This window comes from Oncorhynchus clarkii, chromosome 25 (genome assembly GCF_045791955.1).
Source record: "Oncorhynchus clarkii lewisi isolate Uvic-CL-2024 chromosome 25, UVic_Ocla_1.0, whole genome shotgun sequence".
Taxonomy (NCBI): domain Eukaryota; kingdom Metazoa; phylum Chordata; class Actinopteri; order Salmoniformes; family Salmonidae; genus Oncorhynchus; species Oncorhynchus clarkii.
The window spans coordinates 34,132,681-34,153,086 of NC_092171.1; the positions used below are offsets into that span (position 1 = coordinate 34,132,681).

General features: G+C 42.9%; 1 protein-coding gene across 1 annotated transcript; it reads right to left on the reverse strand.

Moving 5' to 3' along the window:
* Nucleotides 1-3,620: 3,620 nt before the first annotated feature.
* Nucleotides 3,621-4,546, reverse strand: LOC139384218 (parathyroid hormone 2). The gene is given in 4 exon segments (XM_071128946.1): nt 3,621-3,664; nt 3,667-3,956; nt 4,436-4,516; nt 4,518-4,546. Coding segments are annotated over 4 exon segments (444 nt in total).
* Nucleotides 4,547-20,406: the final 15,860 nt, after the last annotated feature.

Sequence of the window (20,406 nt, forward strand, 5' to 3'; positions counted from 1 at the left end):
GGAGTTGAAAGTCCGTGTTGCCCAGCAACAGCCCCAAAACATCATTGCTCTAGAGGAGATCTGCATGGAGGAATGGGCCAAAATACCAGCAACAGTGTGTGAAAACGTAAAGAAAACGTTTGACCTCTGTCATTGCCAACAAAGGGTATAAAACAAAGTATTGAGATAAACTTTTGTTATTGACCAAATACTTATTTTCCACCATAATTTGCAAATAAATTCATTAAAAATCCTACAATGTGACTTTCTGGATTTTTTTTCTAATTTTGTCTGTCATAGTTGAAGTGTACCTATGATTACAATTACAGGCCTCTCTCAACTTGCACAATTTGTGGCTGACTAAATACTTTTTTGCCCCACTGTATATGTAAAACATGAAAATAAACTTATATATATATATATATATACACTGCTCCAAAAAATTAAGGGAACACCAAAATAACACATCCTAGATCTGAATTAATTTTAGTGTTCCCTTTATTTTTTTGAGCAGTGTATATATATATATTCTTATTAAATACTTTTTTCTTTACATAGTTGAATGTGCTGACAACAAAATCACACACAAATTATCAATGGAAATCACATTTATCAACCCATGGAGGTCTGGATTTGGAGTCACACTCAAAATTAAAGTGGAAAACCACACTACAGGCTGATCCAACTTTGATGTAATGTCCTTAAAACAAGTCAAAATGAGGCTCAGTGTGTGACCTCCCTACAACGCCTGGGCATGCTCCTGATGAGGTGGCGGATGGTCTCCTGAGGGATCTCCTCCCAGACCTGGAATAAAGCATCCGCCAACTCCTGGACAGTCTGTGGTGCAACGTGGCGTTGGTGGATGGAGCGAGACATGATGTCCCAGATGTGCTCAATTGGATTCAGGTCTGGGGAACGGGCGGGCCAGTCCATAGCATCAATGCCTTCCACTTGCAGGAACTGCTGACACACTCCAGTCACATGAGGTCTAGCATTGTCTTGCATTAGGAGGAACCCAGGGCCAACCACACCAGCATATGGTCTCACAAGGGGTCTGAGGATCTCATCTCGGTACCTAATGGCAGTTAGGCTACTTCTGGCGAGCACATGGAGGGCTGTGCGGCCCCCCCAAAAAATGCCACCACACACCATGACTGACCCACCGCCAAACCGGTCATGCTGGAGGATGTTGCAGGCTGCAGAGCGTTCTCCACGGCGTCTCCAGACTGTCACGTCTGTCACATGTGCTCAGTGTGAGCCTGCTTTCATCTGTGAAGAGCACAGGGCGCCAGTGGCGAATTTGCCAATCTTGGTGTTCTCTGGCAAATGCCAAACATCCTGCACGGTGTTGGGCTGTAAGCACAACCCCCACCTGTGGACGTCAGGCCCTCATACCACCCTCATGGAGTCTGTTTCTGACCGTTTGAGCAGACACATGCGCATTTGTGGCCTGCTGGAGGTCATTTTGCAGGGCTCTGGCAGTGCTCCTCCTTGCAGAAAGGCAGAGGTAGCGGTCCTGCTGCTGGGTTGTTGCCCTCCTACGGCCTCCTCCACATCTCCTGATGTACTGGCCTGTCTCCTGGTAGCGCCTCCATGCTCTGGACACTATGCTGACAGACACAGACACATCTCGCATTGATGTGCCATCCTGGATGAGCTGCACTACCTGAGCCACTTGTGTGGGTTGTAGACTACATCTCATGCTACCACTAGAGTGAAAGCACCGCCAGCATTCAAAAGTGACCAAAACATCAGCCAGGAAGCATAGGAACTGAGAAGTGGTCTGTGGTACCACCTGCAGAACCACTCCTTTATTGGGGGTGTCTTGCTAAATGCCTGTAATTTCCACCTGTTGTCTATTCCATTTGCACAACAGCATGTGAAATTTATTGTCAATCAGTGTTGCTTCCTAAGTGGACAGTTTGATTTCACAGAAGTGTGATTGACTTGGAGTTACATTGTGTTGTTTAAGTGTTCCCTTTATTTTTTTCAGCAGTGTATATATATATATATATATATATATATATATATATATATAGAGAGAGAGAGAGAGAGAGAGAGAGAGAGAGAGAGAGAGAGAGAGAGAGAGAGAGAGAGAGAGAGACTCGTAAATCACAGGTCTGCCGCATCACCAGATTAATGGTCCACTCACCAGAAGTAATGGGGTCAGGCTGGTGTATTTAGCTTCGACCCCCATTTATTTTCTCATCATAAGTTTATTAAAATATTCAATTTTAAACACATCATGACTTGGGTGTTAGGGAATAGATCACCATCTGCAGTCCAAGTTCTTAGCACGCACACACATGGAAACACACACACATACAGACACATACACACACAGGCACACAGACACACGCACACGCTCAGGCATGCACGTACACATACACACACACACACTCTGAAACGCACACAGACCCACGCACACAGACACAGATGCACACACACACACAGACGCACACACACACACACGCACTCACACGCACTCACACACACGTATGTACAAAATGCAGGCCAGGATTCAATGTGAGTTGTAGAGTCCTGTCGACATTGCACCTTTTAAAGTCAATGTTCCTGCGCAGATGACGGCTTATTCGGAAGTGACCTTCAGATCAAGCACCCTGCAACCCGCCTCAGGTTGAATCCCGGTTGCAGTCCCTACAAGAAGTAAATTACAACTGCTTTTCAATTAACCCTAACCCTGCTGTATATTACACCAAACTCATTCCAGTGTGCCTTGTGTCTGCAGGTTTCCGCTCCTCCCTTGTAGTTGATTAATGAATTAAGGTCACTAATTCGTAAAGAATCTTCCCTCACCCGGTTGTCTAGGTCTTAATTGAAAGGAAAAACCAAAAACCAGCAGACACTAGGCCCTCCATGGAATGAGTTTGACACCCCTGTATTACACCTTCCACCAGACTGAGGAAACCATCAGTTAAGTTCATCAGCTAAAACAGAAAAGTGAATTTACGTATGACAAAAAGATGAAACAAACACAATGGAACCATGGAGGAACAATAACCATATGAATACAGTGATCAATCATTTGTTTTATTTTAGGCTCATTAACAACATATGAACAGTCCCATGGTAGACCCCACAGCTGTACAACGATGGCGCCGTCGCCATGGAAGTATCTCAAAGTATTCATTACTTCAATTAAGAATTAAACTGGATCAAAATATTTACATAAACATATGCATGTATATCCTGTGTCGACTGATGATCCATATTCAGAGTTTATTCTTCATCAAACATCACACAAAGATCTGATAAATATATCTAATTTATTTATAAAGCCCTTCTTACATCAGCTGATGTCACAAAGTGCTGTACAGAAACCCAGCCTAAAACCCCAAACAGCAAGCAATGCAGATGTAGAAGCACGTTGGCTAGGAAAAACTCCTTAGAAAGGCCTAAACCTAGGAAAAAACCTAGAGAGGAACCAGGCTCTGAGGGCTGGCCAGTCCTCTTCTGGCTGTGCCGGGTGGAGATTATAACAGAACATGGCCAAGATTAATATAAATATCTTTATTGACTTTTCAATTCGGAAAGAAAATGTCATTATTTCAATCAGTGTACAATATTAAATACTTCATTTAAATCAGGGTACGTTATGTATAGGGTTAGCAGTCATATTACTACTGGGAGTTGACAACCAACAGTTTCTGCATATAGGAGTTAGCAGCTTACTCTTCTCCCTGAAAGCTGCATCATCTGCCACCACAATGTTCCTCTTCTCCTCATTGTTAGATCCCTGCAGAGCCCAGTCACCCAGCCAGCCCTTGGCCATGTTCTCGTCCATCTGTGATGAGCCCACCATTGGGAGCCACTGCTCCCCCAGGAGCTCTGCCTTGCTCTTGGCCGCACCAAAGTCTGGGGCTGACATCTGCATGCTCCAATCACGGAGCGAGATGGAGGGCCAGAGACCCTCCCAATCCTCACTCTTGTCTCCTGGATCGCCTGGAGAGGTGCCTCTGGAAGCAGACAAAATAACAGGAATGATAGAACTCACTTCCATATAGGAACAATGGATGTCACTGGGAACGATAGAACCATTTATATAGATATAACTTCAATTTAGGAACAGTTGTGTTCACTACAATAGAAAGATTGATGTCACTACCATGGTGTCGTATTCTCAAATTGCAACAGTAAAAGGGTTGATTTTGGGGACAAGGGGGATAAACAGAATGTACAATCTGGGTTCATTTCAAAATTGTTTACTTGTTCCCCATGACCACTTTCGACCGTCTCACCTCGCCTCCTTTTCAAAATGGCAGAGAAGACAAGTCCTGTCCTCAATCCTTCTCTCCTGCTTACCTCTGACATTTTGAGAAGGAGACATGGAGAAGATGAAAGATACAGGACGGGAAGAATGAGGAAACACTTGAGATTCACTCTGTCTTCTGTCTTAGAGGGAGAAAGGACAAGTAATTGGGATACTGAGTCTTACATGTGTATGGGTCGGTGGCGTGGCTGAGGGTAGCTGGAGGACACCAGAGTTATGGCACTTAGGGTCAGCAGCAGGAGGGCATGAGGCAGCAAGAGGAGCCAAGGCAGCCATACCTTAAACCCACTCTATGAGCCCTCCAGGCAACACAGCCAGCCAATAGGAAGAAAAGACATTAGTGTTTTATTCTCTTGTGATACAGTACATTCATATTCACTCACTATTTAATCTTGGTTAACCCAGAACTAAAGTCTTGCGTAATTGGTCAGATTGACTTGATTAAGTTCTGGGTCCATATGTGTTAAGAGAAGACATAGAACGAGGATCGGAACCAGAACGAAGAGCTTCAAGTCTATGGTCCAAATGTACCCTCCTCTTCTGAAATTCGAAGGATGCTGACACCTTGCGAAATCGTGATTTGTCCAAATAGCCAGTGAGGGGAAACCCAAGCACCAGACCTAATTCTGCTTGTTATCTTGCGCATCCTGTTGTGTCAGATCGACAGTACCATTTGTGCTTACTTAGTCAGTCCACGAGAGATTACTTGCTCATTGAAATATTACTTTTACATTTATACTCAGTGAAAAAATGAAGGTCACTTTAAACTCTTCACTGGATATAAACGCAGTACCTTCTCCTATACCAATTGTCTAGCATATCATACAAACACCCTATCAGTACGCTAGATATTCTCACTGAATTATACAGCAATGTGTTAATGCGTTGACACTCGCATCACACAGTCCAGAAATCAGTATACACTGTGATTAAATACATTTGTATTGTAACCTTGTATTTTCCTGTATAATGAAACAAATGCTAAATTGCTGTCAATATTATTTATACTCGGCCAACTCTATTTCTTGAAAATAATTCTTGGTGACTTTTCTCCTGCCTAAAAACATAAGCAATCTCACAGACACCAGAGAGCAGTGTAAATTCAACATACTAAATCTAATACAATAAATCAACAATACACAGAAAAGCAAGACAAAAGTAACATTAAATACAAAACATTAAATTAGAGTATTACAAAATAATTCTCAAAGTAATTTCATGAATGTTTCTCTTACACTAGTGAATGACCGGCGCCTTGTCTCCAGTGTGTTGTGGTCAGGAACCCAGTGTGTTGTGGTCAGGAACCCAAGTCTTCAGCTTTCTCTGACTTCAGGCTGGTTAGTTCCTCTGCCATACAGTGTGTTTAGAAATGTTGGCTTGTTTTTCCAGTGAGTCTCCTGCTCCTGGCTTCACCTCTTATCACAGGTACACCACAGGTACACCGATCCGAGCGAGTCTCTTACTGTGTGGTGGAGAGTTTAAGTACTCTCGGGTGTGTGAGAAATGGGGCACGTACAGCTCACGATAAAAGGAGTCAGAGTTTGCCTGCTCTTATATACCCTTGGAGAAGGGATGCTTCTGATGGATGGTAGGGTAGAGTAGAGTAGGGAAAGATGGTATTTGATAAAAGCCCACATCTCGTTGTCTTTTTTTTTAAAGCTACCTGAAACATCACTAATGACACCTTGGATGGATGGATTGTTTGGTGTGATTCTTAATATAGACCGGAGGATAGAGAGAGCGAGAGAGCGAGAGAGACTAGCTTGGACATCACAGAGCATAATGATGTCTTGAGGAATGAAAGAAAACATATTTGAAGATAGATACATGTGCCCAGCCCCTGAGAAATCCAAACTGTGTTATAATCTAGCAACACACTCCATTATGTTGATTCCATGACCCCGGAAGTCTTCACAACCTTTCCTGAACCCAGGGTGGAATATCAGGGCAAGAATAATAGGGACTAAGGGCTTGACTCAAAGGGAGCATTGAATGTGCAGTACAGAATACAAGAGTGGTGTTTCTTGCATTCATTCTGTTAGCTGCCTACACACACCGTGGAATACAGGGACGCAGCAAGAAGAGATGTATTGCTCTCGTTAAAATGGAAGAATCCCTTTACATACCTGTCAAATACAGATAAATCACTCTCCGAATACACACACACGCACACAGACATCTTAGCAAAGATGCAGAGAGAGCCCCCGTTCCAACATGGAAGTGGGTGTTAATATAGAGAATACGCTCTAGAGTACAAAGACGTGTCTTCTGTGACAACTATGACCTACTATTCCACTTCACTTTGTCAGTGGTTTCTTTATCTATGGGTCAAACAAATAAAATACTTGAGTTTAAAAAAATGCTGTGTGCACAATGTACCAAGCTCGATCCATGCCGGTGTCTCAACATGTATACCCATACCGGTGACTCAACATGTATACCCATACCGGTGTCTCAACATCTATACCCTTACCGGTGTCTCAACATCTATACCCATACCGGTGTCTCAACATCTATATCCATACCGGTGCCTCAACATCTATACCCATACCGGTGTCTCAACATCTATACCCCATGTATACCCATACCGGTGTCTCAACATCTATATCCATACCGGTGTCTCAACATCTATACCCATACCGGTGTCTCAACATCTATATCCATACCGGTGTTTCAACATCTATATCCATACCGGTGTCTCAACATCTATACCCATGCCGGTGTCTCAACATGTATACCCATACCGGTGTTTCAACATCTATATCCATACCGGTGTCTCAACATGTATACCCATACCGGTGTCTCAACATCTATATCCATACCGGTGTCTCAACATCTATACCCATACCGGTGTCTCAACATCTATACCCATACCGGTGTCTCAACATGTATACCCATACCGGTGTCTCAACATCTATATCCATACCGGTGTCTCAACATCTATACCCATACCGGTGTCTCAACATGTATACCCATACCGGTGTCTCAACATCTATACCCATACCGGTGTCTCAACATGTATACCCATACCGGTGTCTCAACATCTATATCCATACCGGTGTCTCAACATCTATATCCATACCGGTGTCTCAACATGTATACCCATACCGGTGTCTCAACATCTATACCCATACCGGTGTCTCAACATCTATACCCATACCGGTGTCTCAACATCTATACCCATACCGGTGTCTCAACATGTATACCCATACCGGTGTCTCAACATGTATACCCATACCGGTGTCTCAACATCTATACCCATACCGGTGTCTCAACATCTATACCCATACCGGTGTCTCAACATCTATACCCATACCGGTGTCTCAACATCTATACCCATGCCGGTGTTTCAACATCTATACCCATACCGGTGTCTCAACACCTAAATCCATACCGGTGTCTCAACATCTATACCCATACTGGTGTTTCAACATCTATACCCTGTGGCAGACCCAGGGTTTGGTCAAGACGTTTATCAATATCAGACACGGACAGAGAAGGATTAGCTCAGTTTAAAGGGTGTTTATTTAAATAATAGATCAAAAATAAAATGATAGGTCTCCCCCACGAGACCCTCTCCGGGATGCCGTCTTTGGGTAATCCGGGTCTGGCGGTACCCTGTCGGGTACAAAACTGAACTCCCTCTTCTTACCTCTGCAACCGTCAACCATACCACGGGAGTCCTTTCTTCCCCCATTCCTCCTGTGTGCTGCCCTTCTGGCAGCTTTATGGGCCTTGCACAGCTGGTGAGCAATCCGCCCTTGATTACTCACCAGCTCCCAATCAGCCCCAATTAGTCCTGGCTGGAGAGCCCGACGAGACCTGGCACATCCAGCAGATGGAGCCATCGCATCATGATGCATACTCCATCTGTTTACCAGGCCTCAACGAGTCCCCCCCTGGTGGCTGACCTAATGTACGCCACAACCTATACCAGTGTTTCAAAATCACTGAACTCCTTACTCATAGAAGCAGAACAGGTCTGATTGATGGCCAAGATCTGGACATTCTCATCTTTGCGACATAGACATTTGCAAATCAAATCAAATCAAATGTATTTATATAGCCCTTCGTACATCAGCTGATATCTCAAAGTAGTGTACAGAAACCCAGCCTAAAACCCCAAACAGCAAGCAATGTAGGTGTTGAAGCACGTTCGCGAGGAAAAACTCCCTAGAAAAGGCCAGAACCTAGGAAGAAACCTAGAGAGGAACCAGGCTATGAGGGGTGGCCAGTCCTCTTCTGGCTGTGCCGGTTGGAGATTATAACAGAACATGGTCAAGATGTTCAAATGTTCATAAATGACCAGCATGGTCAAATAATAGGTCTGGGACACGTCCGGTGAACAGGCCAGGATTCCATAGCCGCAGGCAGAACAGTTGAAACTGGTGCAGCAGCACGGCCAGGTGGACTGGGGACAGCAAGGAGTCATCATGCCAGGTAGTTCTGAGGCATGGTCCTAGGGCTCAGGTCTTCCGAGAGAGAGAAAGAAAGAGAGAAGGAGAGAATTAAAGAGAGCATACTTAAATTCACACAGGACACCGGATAAGACAGAAGTACTCCAGATATAACAAACTGAACCTAGCCCCCCAACACATAAACTACTGCAGCATAAATACTGGAGGCTGAGACAGGAGGGGAGACACTGTGGCCCCATCCGATGATACCCCCGGACAGGGCCAAACAGGAAGGATATAACCCCACCCACTTTGCCAAAGCACAGCTCCCACACCACTAGAGGGATATCTTCAACCACCAACCTACCATCCTGAGACAAAGCCAAGTATAGCCCACAAAGATCTCCGCCATGGCACAACCCAAGGGGGGGCGCCAACCCAGACAGGAAGATCACATCAGTGACTCAACCCACTCAAGTGACACACCCCTCCTAGAGACAGCATGAAAGAGCACCAGTAAGCCAGTGACTCAGCCCCTGTAATAGGGTTAGAGGCAGAGAATCCCAGTGGAAAGAGGGGAACCGGCCAGGCAGAGACAGCAAGGGCGGGTCGTTGCTCCAGAGCCTTTCCGTTCACCTTCACACTCCTGGGCCAGACTACACTCAATCATATGACCCACTGAAGATATGAGTCTTCAGTAAAGACTTAAAGGTTGAGACCGAGTTTGCGTCTCTGACATGGGTAGGCAGACCATTCCATAAAAATGGAGCTCTATAGGAGAAAGCCCTGCCTCCAGCTGTTTGCTTAGAAATTCTAGGGACAATTAGGAGGCCTGCGTCTTGTGACCGTTCCGTACGTGTAGGTATGTACAGCAGGACCAAATCAGAGAGATAGGTAGGAGCAAGCCCATGTAATGCTTTGTTGGTTAGGAAGGTTAGGGAAGCTAGCACTGGAGTAATATGATCAAATTTTTGGGTTCTAGTCAGGATCCTAGCAGCCATATTTAGCACTAACTGAAGTTTATTAAGTGCTTTATTCGGGTAGCCGGAAAGTAGAGCATTGCAGTAGTCTAATCTAGAAGTAAATTAAGCATGGATACATTTTTCTGCATCATTTTTGGACAGAAAGTTTCTGATTTTTGCAATATTACGTATATGGAAAAAATCTTGATATGTTCGTCAAAAGAGAGATCAGGGTCCAGAGTAACGCTGAGGTCCTTCACAGCTTTATTTGAGACGACTGTACAACCATCAAGATTAATTGTCAGATTCAACAGAAGATCTCTTTGTTTCTTGGGACCTAGATCAAGCATCTCTGTTTTGTCCGAGTTTAAAAGTAGAAAGTTTGCAGCCATCCACTTCCTTATGTCTGAAACACAGGCTTCTAGCGAGGGCAATTTTGGGGCTTCACCATGTTTCATTGAAATGTACTGTGTGTCATCCGCATAGCAGTGAACATTATGTTTTCGAATGACATCCCCAAGATTAAAATATATAGTGAAAACAATAGTGGTCCTAAAACGGAACCTTGAGGAACACCAAAATGTACAGTTGATTTGTCAGAGGACAAACCATTCACTGAGACAAACTGATATCTTTCTGACAGATAAGATCTAAACCAGGCCAGAACTTGTCCGTGTAGACCAATTTGGGTTTCCAATCTCTCCAAAAGAATGTGGTGATCGATGGTATCGAAAGTAGCACTAAGGTCTAAGAGCACGAGGACAGATGCAGAGCCTCGGTCTGATGCCATTAAAAGGTAATTTACCACCTTCACAAGTGCAGTCTCAGTGCTATGATGGGGTCTAAAACCAGACTGAAGCATTTCGTATACATTGTTTGTCTTCAGTAAGGCAGTGAGTTGCTGTGCAACAGCCATTTCTAAACATTTTGAGAGGAATGGAAGATTCAATATAGGCCGATAGTTTTTTATATTTTCTGGGTCAAGGTTTGTCTTTTTCAAGAGAGGCTTTATTACTGCCACTTTTAGTGAGTTTGGTACACATCCGGTGGATAGAGAGCAGTTTATTATGTTCAACATAGGAGGGCCAAGCACAGGAAGCAGCTCTTTCAGTAGTTTAGTTGGAATAAGGTCCAGTATGCAGCTTGAAGGTTTAGAGGCCATGATTATTGTCATCATTGTGTCAAGAGATATAGTACTAAAACACTTGAGTGTCTCTCTTGATCCTAGGTCCTGGCAGAGTTGTGCAGACTCAGGTCAACTGAGCTTTGAAGGAATACATTACTGCTGAAGTGAAAGCCATCCTCTCTTGGGGAATGCTGCTTTTTAGTTAGCTTTGCACACACCTTGTCTCGTTACCCAGGTGGAACTTCATTAGGTAGTCATTTAAAAAGAATGGCCGGCAGGGGAAAGGAGCTGTTTGTCAGAAAAATAAACTTATACCTCCTTACCTCCCACTTATTATGGACTGATAGAACGGAAGGAAGGAGAGAGGGAAATAAAGACAAAGAAGGGACATGGGGAGAGATGGGAAAAGAAAGAGAAAGGGGAGAAAGATGGAGACAGAAAGAAATCGTGACACCCTCTAATGATACTCATATGGTCTACTGCTCACCCTCTAACTATACTCATATGCTCTACTGCTCACCCTCTACTGATACTCATATGGTCTACAGCTCACCCTCTAATGATACTCATATGGTCTACAGCTCACCCTCCAATGATACTCATATGGTCTACAGCTCACCCTCTAATGATACTCATATGGTCTACAGCTCACCCTCCAATGATACTCATATGGTCTACAGCTCACCCTCTAATGATACTCATATGGTCTACAGCTCACTCTCTAATGATACTCATATGGTCTACAGCTCACCCTCCAATGATACTCATATGGTCTACAGCTCACCCTCTAATGATACTCATATGGTCTACAGCTCACCCTCCAATGATACTCATATGGTCTACAGCTCACCCTCTAATGATACTCATATGGTCTACAGCTCACCCTCCAATGATACTCATATGGTCTACAGCTCACCCTCTAATGATACTCATATGGTCTACAGCTCACCCTCTAATGATATTCATATGCTCTACTGTTCACCCTCTAATGATACTCATATGCTCTACTGCTCACCCTCTAATGACACTCATATGCTCTACTGCTCATATGGTCTACAGCTCACCCTCTAATGATACTCATATGGTCTACAGCTCACCCTCCAATGATACTCATATGGTCTACAGCTCACCCTCTAATGATACTCATATGGTCTACAGCTCACCCTCTAATGATATTCATATGCTCTACTGTTCACCCTCTAATGATACTCATATGCTCTACTGCTCACCCTCTAATGATACTCATATGCTCTACTGCTAACCCTCTAATGATACTAATATGCTCTACTGCTCACCCTCTAATGGTACTCATATGCTCTACTGCTCACCCTCTAATGATACTCATATGCTCTACTGCTCACCTTCTAATGATATTCATATGGTCTACAGCTCACCCTCTAATGATACTCATATGCTCTACTGCTCACCTTCTAATGATATTCATATGGTCTACATCTCACTCTCTTATGATTCTCATATGGTCTACAGCTCACCCTCTAATTATACTCATATGCTCTACTGCTCACCCTATAATGATACTTATATGGTCTACAGCTCACACTCTAATGATACTCATATGCTCTACTGCTCACCCTCCAATGATACTCATATGGTCTACAGCTCACCCTTTAATTATACTCATATGCTCTACTGCTCGCCCTCTAATGAAACGCAGATGCTCTACTGCTCACCCTATAATAATTATAATATGGTCTACAGCTCACCCTCTAATGATTATCATATGCTCTACTGCTCACCCTCTAATAATTCTAATATGGTCTACAGCTCACCCTCTAATGATTCTCATATGGTCTACAGCTCACCCTCTAATGATACTCATATAGTCTACTGCTCACCCTATAATGATACTTATATGGTCTACAGCACACCCTCTAATGATACTCATATGGTCTACAGCTCAATCTCTAATGATACTCATATGCTCTACCGCTCACCCTCCAATGATACTCATATGGTCTACAGCTCACCCTCTAATTATACTCATATGCTCTACTGCTCACCCTCTAATGATACTCATATGCTCTCCTGCTCACCCTCTAATGATACTCATATGCTCTACTGCTCACCCTCTAATGATACCCATATGCTCTACTGCTCATATGGTCTACAGCTCACCCTCTAATGATACTCATATGCTCTACTGCTCACCCTCTAATGATACTCATATGGTCTACAGCTCACCCGCTAATTATACTCATATGCTCTACTGCTCACCTCTAATGATACTCATATGATCTCCTGCTCACCCTCTAATGATACTCATATGCTCTACTGCTCACCCTCTAATGATACTCATATGGTCTACAGCTCACCCTCTGATGATACGCATATGCTCCACTGCTCACCCTCTAATGATACTCATATTCTCTACTGCTCACCCTCTAATGATACTCATATGCTCTACTGCTCACCCTCTAATGATACTCATATAATCTACTGCTCACCCTCTAATGATGCTCATATGGTCTACAGCTCACCCTCTAATGATACTCATATGCTCTACTGCTCACCCTCTAATGATACTCATATGCTCTACTGCTCACCCTCTAATTATACTCATATGCTCTACTGCTCATATGGTCTACAGCTCACCCTCTAATGATACTCATATGCTCTACTGCTCACCCTCTAATGATACTCATATTCTCTACTGCTCACCCTCAAATGATACTCATATTCTCTACTGCTCACCCTCTAATGATACTCATATGGTCTACAGCTCACCCTCTAATGATACTCATATGCTCTACTGCTCACCCTCTAATGATACTCATATGGTCTACTGCTCATCCTCTAATGATACTCATATGCTCTACTGCTCATATGGTCTACAGCTCACCCTCTAATGATACTCATATGCTCTACTGCTCACCCTCTAATGATACTCATATGGTCTAATGCTCATCCTCTAATGATACTCATATGCTCTACTGCTCATATGGTCTACAGCTCACCCTCTAATGATACTTATATGCTCTACTGCTCACCCTCTAATGATATTCATATGGTCTACTGCTCATCCTCTAATGATACTCATATGCTCTACTGCTCATATGGTCTACAGCTCACCCTCTAATGATACTCATATGCTCTACTGCTCACCCTCTAATGATACTCATATGCTCTACTGCTCATCCTCTAATGATACTCATATGGTCTACAGCTCACCCTCTAATGATACTCATATGGTCTACAGCTCACCCTCTAATTATACTCATATGGTCTACAGCTCACCCTCCAATGATACTCATATGGTCTACAGCTCACCCTCTAATGATACTCATATGGTCTACAGCTCACCCTCTAATGATATTCATATGCTCTACTGTTCACCCTCTAATGATACTCATATGCTCTACTGCTCACCCTCTAACGACACTCATATGCTCTACTGCTCATATGGTCTACAGCTCACCCTCTAATGATACTCATATGCTCTACTGCTCACCCTCTAATGATACTCATATGCTCTACTGCTCACCCTCTAATGATACTCATATGCTCTACTGCTAACCCTCTAATGATACTAATATGCTCTACTGCTCACCCTCTAATGGTACTCATATGCTCTACTGCTCACCCTTTTAATGATACTCATATGCTCTACTGCTCACCTTCTAATGATATTCATATGGTCTACAGCTCACCCTCTAATGATACTCATATGCTCTACTGCTCACCTTCTAATGATATTCATATGGTCTACATCTCACCCTCTTATGATTCTCATATGGTCTACAGCTCACCCTCTAATTATACTCATATGCTCTACTGCTCACCCTATAATGATACTTATATGGTCTACAGCTCACCCTCTAATGATACTCATATGCTCTACTGCTCACCCTCCAATGATACTCATATGGTCTACAGCTCACCCTTAAATTATACTCATATGCTCTACTGCTCGCCCTCTAATGAAACTCAGATGCTCTACTGCTCACCCTATAATAATTATAATATGGTCTACAGCTCACCCTCTAATGATTCTCATATGCTCTACTGCTCACCCTCTAATAATTCTAATATGGTCTACAGCTCACCCTCTAATGATTCTCATATGGTCTACAGCTCACCCTCTAATGATACTCATATAGTCTACTGCTCACCCTATAATGATACTTATATGGTCTACAGCACACCCTCTAATGATACTCATATGGTCTACAGCTCAATCTCTAATGATACTCATATGCTCTACTGCTCACCCTCCAATGATACTCATATGGTCTACAGCTCACCCTCTAATTATACTCATATGCTCTACTGCTCACCCTCTAATGATACTCATATGCTCTCCTGCTCACCCTCTAATGATACTCATATGCTCTACTGCTCACCCTCTAATGATACTCATATGCTCTACTGCTCATATGGTCTACAGCTCACCCTCTAATGATACTCATATGCTCTACTGCTCACCCTCTAATGATACTCATATGGTCTACAGCTCACCCGCTAATTATACTCATATGCTCTACTGCTCACCCTATAATGATACTCATATGATCTCCTGCTCACCCTCTAATGATACTCATATGCTCTACTGCTCACCCTCTAATGATACTCATATGGTCTACAGCTCACCCTCTAATGATACTCATATGCTCCACTGCTCACCCTCTAATGATACTCATATTCTCTACTGCTCACCCTCTAATGATACTCATATGCTCTACTGCTCACCCTCTAATGATACTCATATGCTCTACTGCTCACCCTCTAATGATGATCATATGGTCTACAGCTCACCCTCTAATATACTCATATGCTCTACTGCTCACCCTCTAATGATACTCATATGCTCTACTGCTCACCCTATAATTATACTCATATGCTCTACTGCTCATATGGTCTACAGCTCACCCTCTAATGATACTCATATGCTCTACTGCTCACCCTCTAATGATACTCATATTCTCTACTGCTCACCCTCTAATGATACTCATATTCTCTACTGCTCACCCTCTAATGATACTCATATGGTCTACAGCTCACCCTCTAATGATACTCATATGCTCTACTGCTCATCCTCTAATGATACTCATATGGTCTACTGCTCATCCTCTAATGATACTCATATGCTCTACTGCTCATATGGTCTACAGCTCACCCTCTAATGATACTCATATGCTCTACTGCTCACCCTCTAATGATACTCATATGGTCTACTGCTCATCCTCTAATGATACTCATATGCTCTACTGCTCATATGGTCTACAGCTCACCCTCTAATGATACTTATATGCTCTACTGCTCACCCTCTAATGATACTCATATGGTCTACAGCTCACCCTCTAATGATACTCATATGCTCTACTGCTCACCCTCTAATGATACTCATATGCTCTACTGCTCATCCTCTAATGATACTCATATGGTCTACAGCTCACCCTCTAATGATACTCATATGGTCTACAGCTCACCCTCTAATGATACTCATATGCTCTACTGCTCATCCTCTAATGATACTCATATGGTCTACAGCTCACCCTCTAATGATACTCATATGGTCTACAGCTCACCCTCTAATGATACTCATATGCTCTACTGCTCACCCTCAATGATACTCATATGCTCTACTGCTAACCCTCTAATGATACTAATATGCTCTACTGCTCACCCTCTAATGGTACTCATATGCTCTACTGCTCACCCTCTAATGATACTCATATGCTCTACTGCTCACCTTCTAATGATATTCATATGGTCTACAGCTCACCCTCTAATGATACTCATATGCTCTACTGCTCACCTTCTAATGATATTCATATGGTCTACATCTCATCCTCTAATGATACTCATATGCTCTACTGCTCATATGGTCTACAGCTCACCCTCTAATGATACTTATATGCTCTACTGCTCACCCTCTAATGATACTCATATGGTCTACAGCTCACCCTCTAATGATACTCATATGCTCTACTGCTCACCCTCTAATGATACTCATATGCTCTACTGCTCATCCTCTAATGATTCTCATATGGTCTACAGCTCACCCTCTAATTATACTCATATGCTCTACTGCTCACCCTATAATGATACTTATATGGTCTACAGCTCACCCTCTAATGATACTCATATGCTCTACTGCTCACCCTCCAATGATACTCACATGGTCTACAGCTCACCCTTTAATTATACTCATATGCTCTACTGCTCGCCCTCTAATGAAACGCAGATGCTCTACTGCTCACCCTATAATAATTATAATATGGTCTACAGCTCACCCTCTAATGATTCTCATATGCTCTACTGCTCACCCTCTAATAATTCTAATATGGTCTACAGCTCACCCTCTAATGATTCTCATATGGTCTACAGCTCACCCTCTAATGATACTCATATAGTCTACTGCTCACCCTATAATGATACTTATATGGTCTACAGCACACCCTCTAATGATACTCATATGGTCTACAGCTCAATCTCTAATGATACTCATATGCTCTACTGCTCACCCTCCAATGATACTCATATGGTCTACAGCTCACCCTCTAATTATACTCATATGCTCTACTGCTCACCCTCTAATGATACTCATATGCTCTCCTGCTCACCCTCTAATGATACTCATATGCTCTACTGCTCACCCTCTAATGATACTCATATAATCTACTGCTCACCCTCTAATGATGCTCATATGGTCTACAGCTCACCCTCTAATGATACTCATATGCTCTACTGCTCACCCTCTAATGATACTCATATGCTCTATTGCTCACCCTCTAATTATACTCATATGCTCTACTGCTCATATGGTCTACAGCTCACCCTCTAATGATACTCATATGCTCTACTGCTCACCCTCTAATGATACTCATATTCTCTACTGCTCACCCTCTAATGATACTCATATTCTCTACTGCTCAACCTCTAATGATACTCATATGGTCTACAGCTCACCCTCTAATGATACTCATATGCTCTACTGCTCACCCTCTAATGATACTCATATGGTCTACTGCTCATCCTCTAATGATACTCATATGCTCTACTGCTCATATGGTCTACAGCTCACCCTCTAATGATACTCATATGCTCTACTGCTCACCCTCTAATGATACTCATATGGTCTACTGCTCATCCTCTAATGATACTCATATGCTCTACTGCTCATATGGTCTACAGCTCACCCTCTAATGATACTTATATGCTCTACTGCTCACCCTCTAATGATACTCATATGGTCTACTGCTCATCCTCTAATGATACTCATATGCTCTACTGCTCATATGGTCTACAGCTCACCCTCTAATGATACTCATATGCTCTACTGCTCACCCTCTAATGATACTCATATGCTCTACTGGGGCGGCAGGGGCGGCAGGGTAGCCTAGTGGTTAGAGCGTTGGACTAGTAACCGGAAGGTTGCGAGTTCAAACCCCCGAGCTGACAAGGTACAAATCTGTCGTTCTGCCCCTGAACAGGCAGTTAACCCACTGTTCCCAGGCCGTCATTGAAAATAAGAATTTGTTCTTAACTGACTTGCCTGGCTAAATAAAGGTAAAATAAAAATAAAAAAAAATAATACTGCTCATCCTCTAATGATACTCATATGGTCTACAGCTCACCCTCTAATGATACTCATATGGTCTACAGCTCACCCTCTAATTATACTCATATGGTCTACAGCTCACCCTCCAATGATACTCATATGGTCTACAGCTCACCCTCTAATGATACTCATATGGTCTACAGCTCACCCTCTAATGATATTCATATACTCTACTGTTCACCCTCTAATGATACTCATATGCTCTACTGCTCACCCTCTAACGACACTCATATGCTCTACTGCTCATATGGTCTACAGCTCACCCTCTAATGATACTCATATGCTCTACTGCTCACCCTCTAATGATACTCATATGCTCTACTGCTCACCCTCTAATGATACTCATATGCTCTACTGCTCACCCTCTAATGGTACTCATATGCTCTACTGCTCACCCTTTTAATGATACTCATATGCTCTACTGCTCACCTTCTAATGATATTCATATGGTCTACAGCTCACCCTCTAATGATACTCATATGCTCTACTGCTCACCTTCTAATGATATTCATATGGTCTACATCTCACCCTCTTATGTTTCTTATATGGTCTACAGCTCACCCTCTAATTATACTCATATGCTCTACTGCTCACCCTATAATGATACTTATATGGTCTACAGCTCACCCTCTAATGATTCTCATATGCTCTACTGCTCACCCTCCAATGATACTCATATGGTCTACAGCTCACCCTTTAATTATACTCATATGCTCTACTGCTCGCCCTCTAATGAAACTCAGATGCTCTACTGCTCACCCTATAATAATTATAATATGGTCTACAGCTCACCCTCTAATGATTCTCATATGCTCTACTGCTCACCCTCTAATAATTCTAATATGGTCTACAGCTCACCCTCTAATGATTCTCATATGGTCTACAGCTCACCCTCTAATGATACTCATATAGTCTACTGCTCACCCTATAATGATACTTATATGGTCTACAGCACACCCTCTAATGATACTCATATGGTCTACAGCTCAATCTCTAATGATACTCATATGCTCTACTGCTCACCCTCCAATGATACTCATATGGTCTACAGCTCACCCTCTAATTATACTCATATGCTCTACTGCTCACCCTCTAATGATACTCATATGCTCTCCTGCTCACCCTCTAATGATACTCATATGCTGCTCACCCTCTAATGATACTCATATGCTCTACTGCTCATATGGTCTACAGCTACCCTCTAATGATACTCATATGCTCTACTGCTCACCCTCTAATGATACTCATATGGTCTACAGCTCACCCGCTAATTATACTCATATGCTCTACTGCTCACCCTCTAATGATACTCATATGATCTCCTGCTCACCCTCTAATGATACTCATATGCTCTACTGCTCACCCTCTAATGATACTCATATGGTCTACAGCTCACCCTCTAATGATACTCATATGCTCCACTGCTCACCCTCTAATGATACTCATATTCTCTACTGCTCACCCTCTAATGATACTCATATGCTCTACTGCTCACCCTCTAATGATACTCATATGCTCTACTGCTCACCCTCTAATGATGATCATATGGTCTACAGCTCACCCTCTAATATACTCATATGCTCTACTGCTCACCCTCTAATGATACTCATATGCTCTACTGCTCACCCTATAATTATACTCATATGCTCTACTGCTCATATGGTCTACAGCTCACCCTCTAATGATACTCATATGCTCTACTGCTCACCCTCTAATGATACTCATATTCTCTACTGCTCACCCTCTAATGATACTCATATTCTCTACTGCTCACCCTCTAATGATACTCATATGGTCTACAGCTCACCCTCTAATGATACTCATATGCTCTACTGCTCACCCTCTAATGATACTCATATGGTCTACTGCTCATCCTCTAATGATACTCATATGCTCTACTGCTCATATGGTCTACAGCTCACCCTCTAATGATACTCATATGCTCTACTGCTCACCCTCTAATGATACTCATATGGTCTGCTGCTCATCCTCTAATGATACTCATATGCTCTACTGCTCATATGGTCTACAGCTCACCCTCTAATGATACTTATATGCTCTACTGCTCA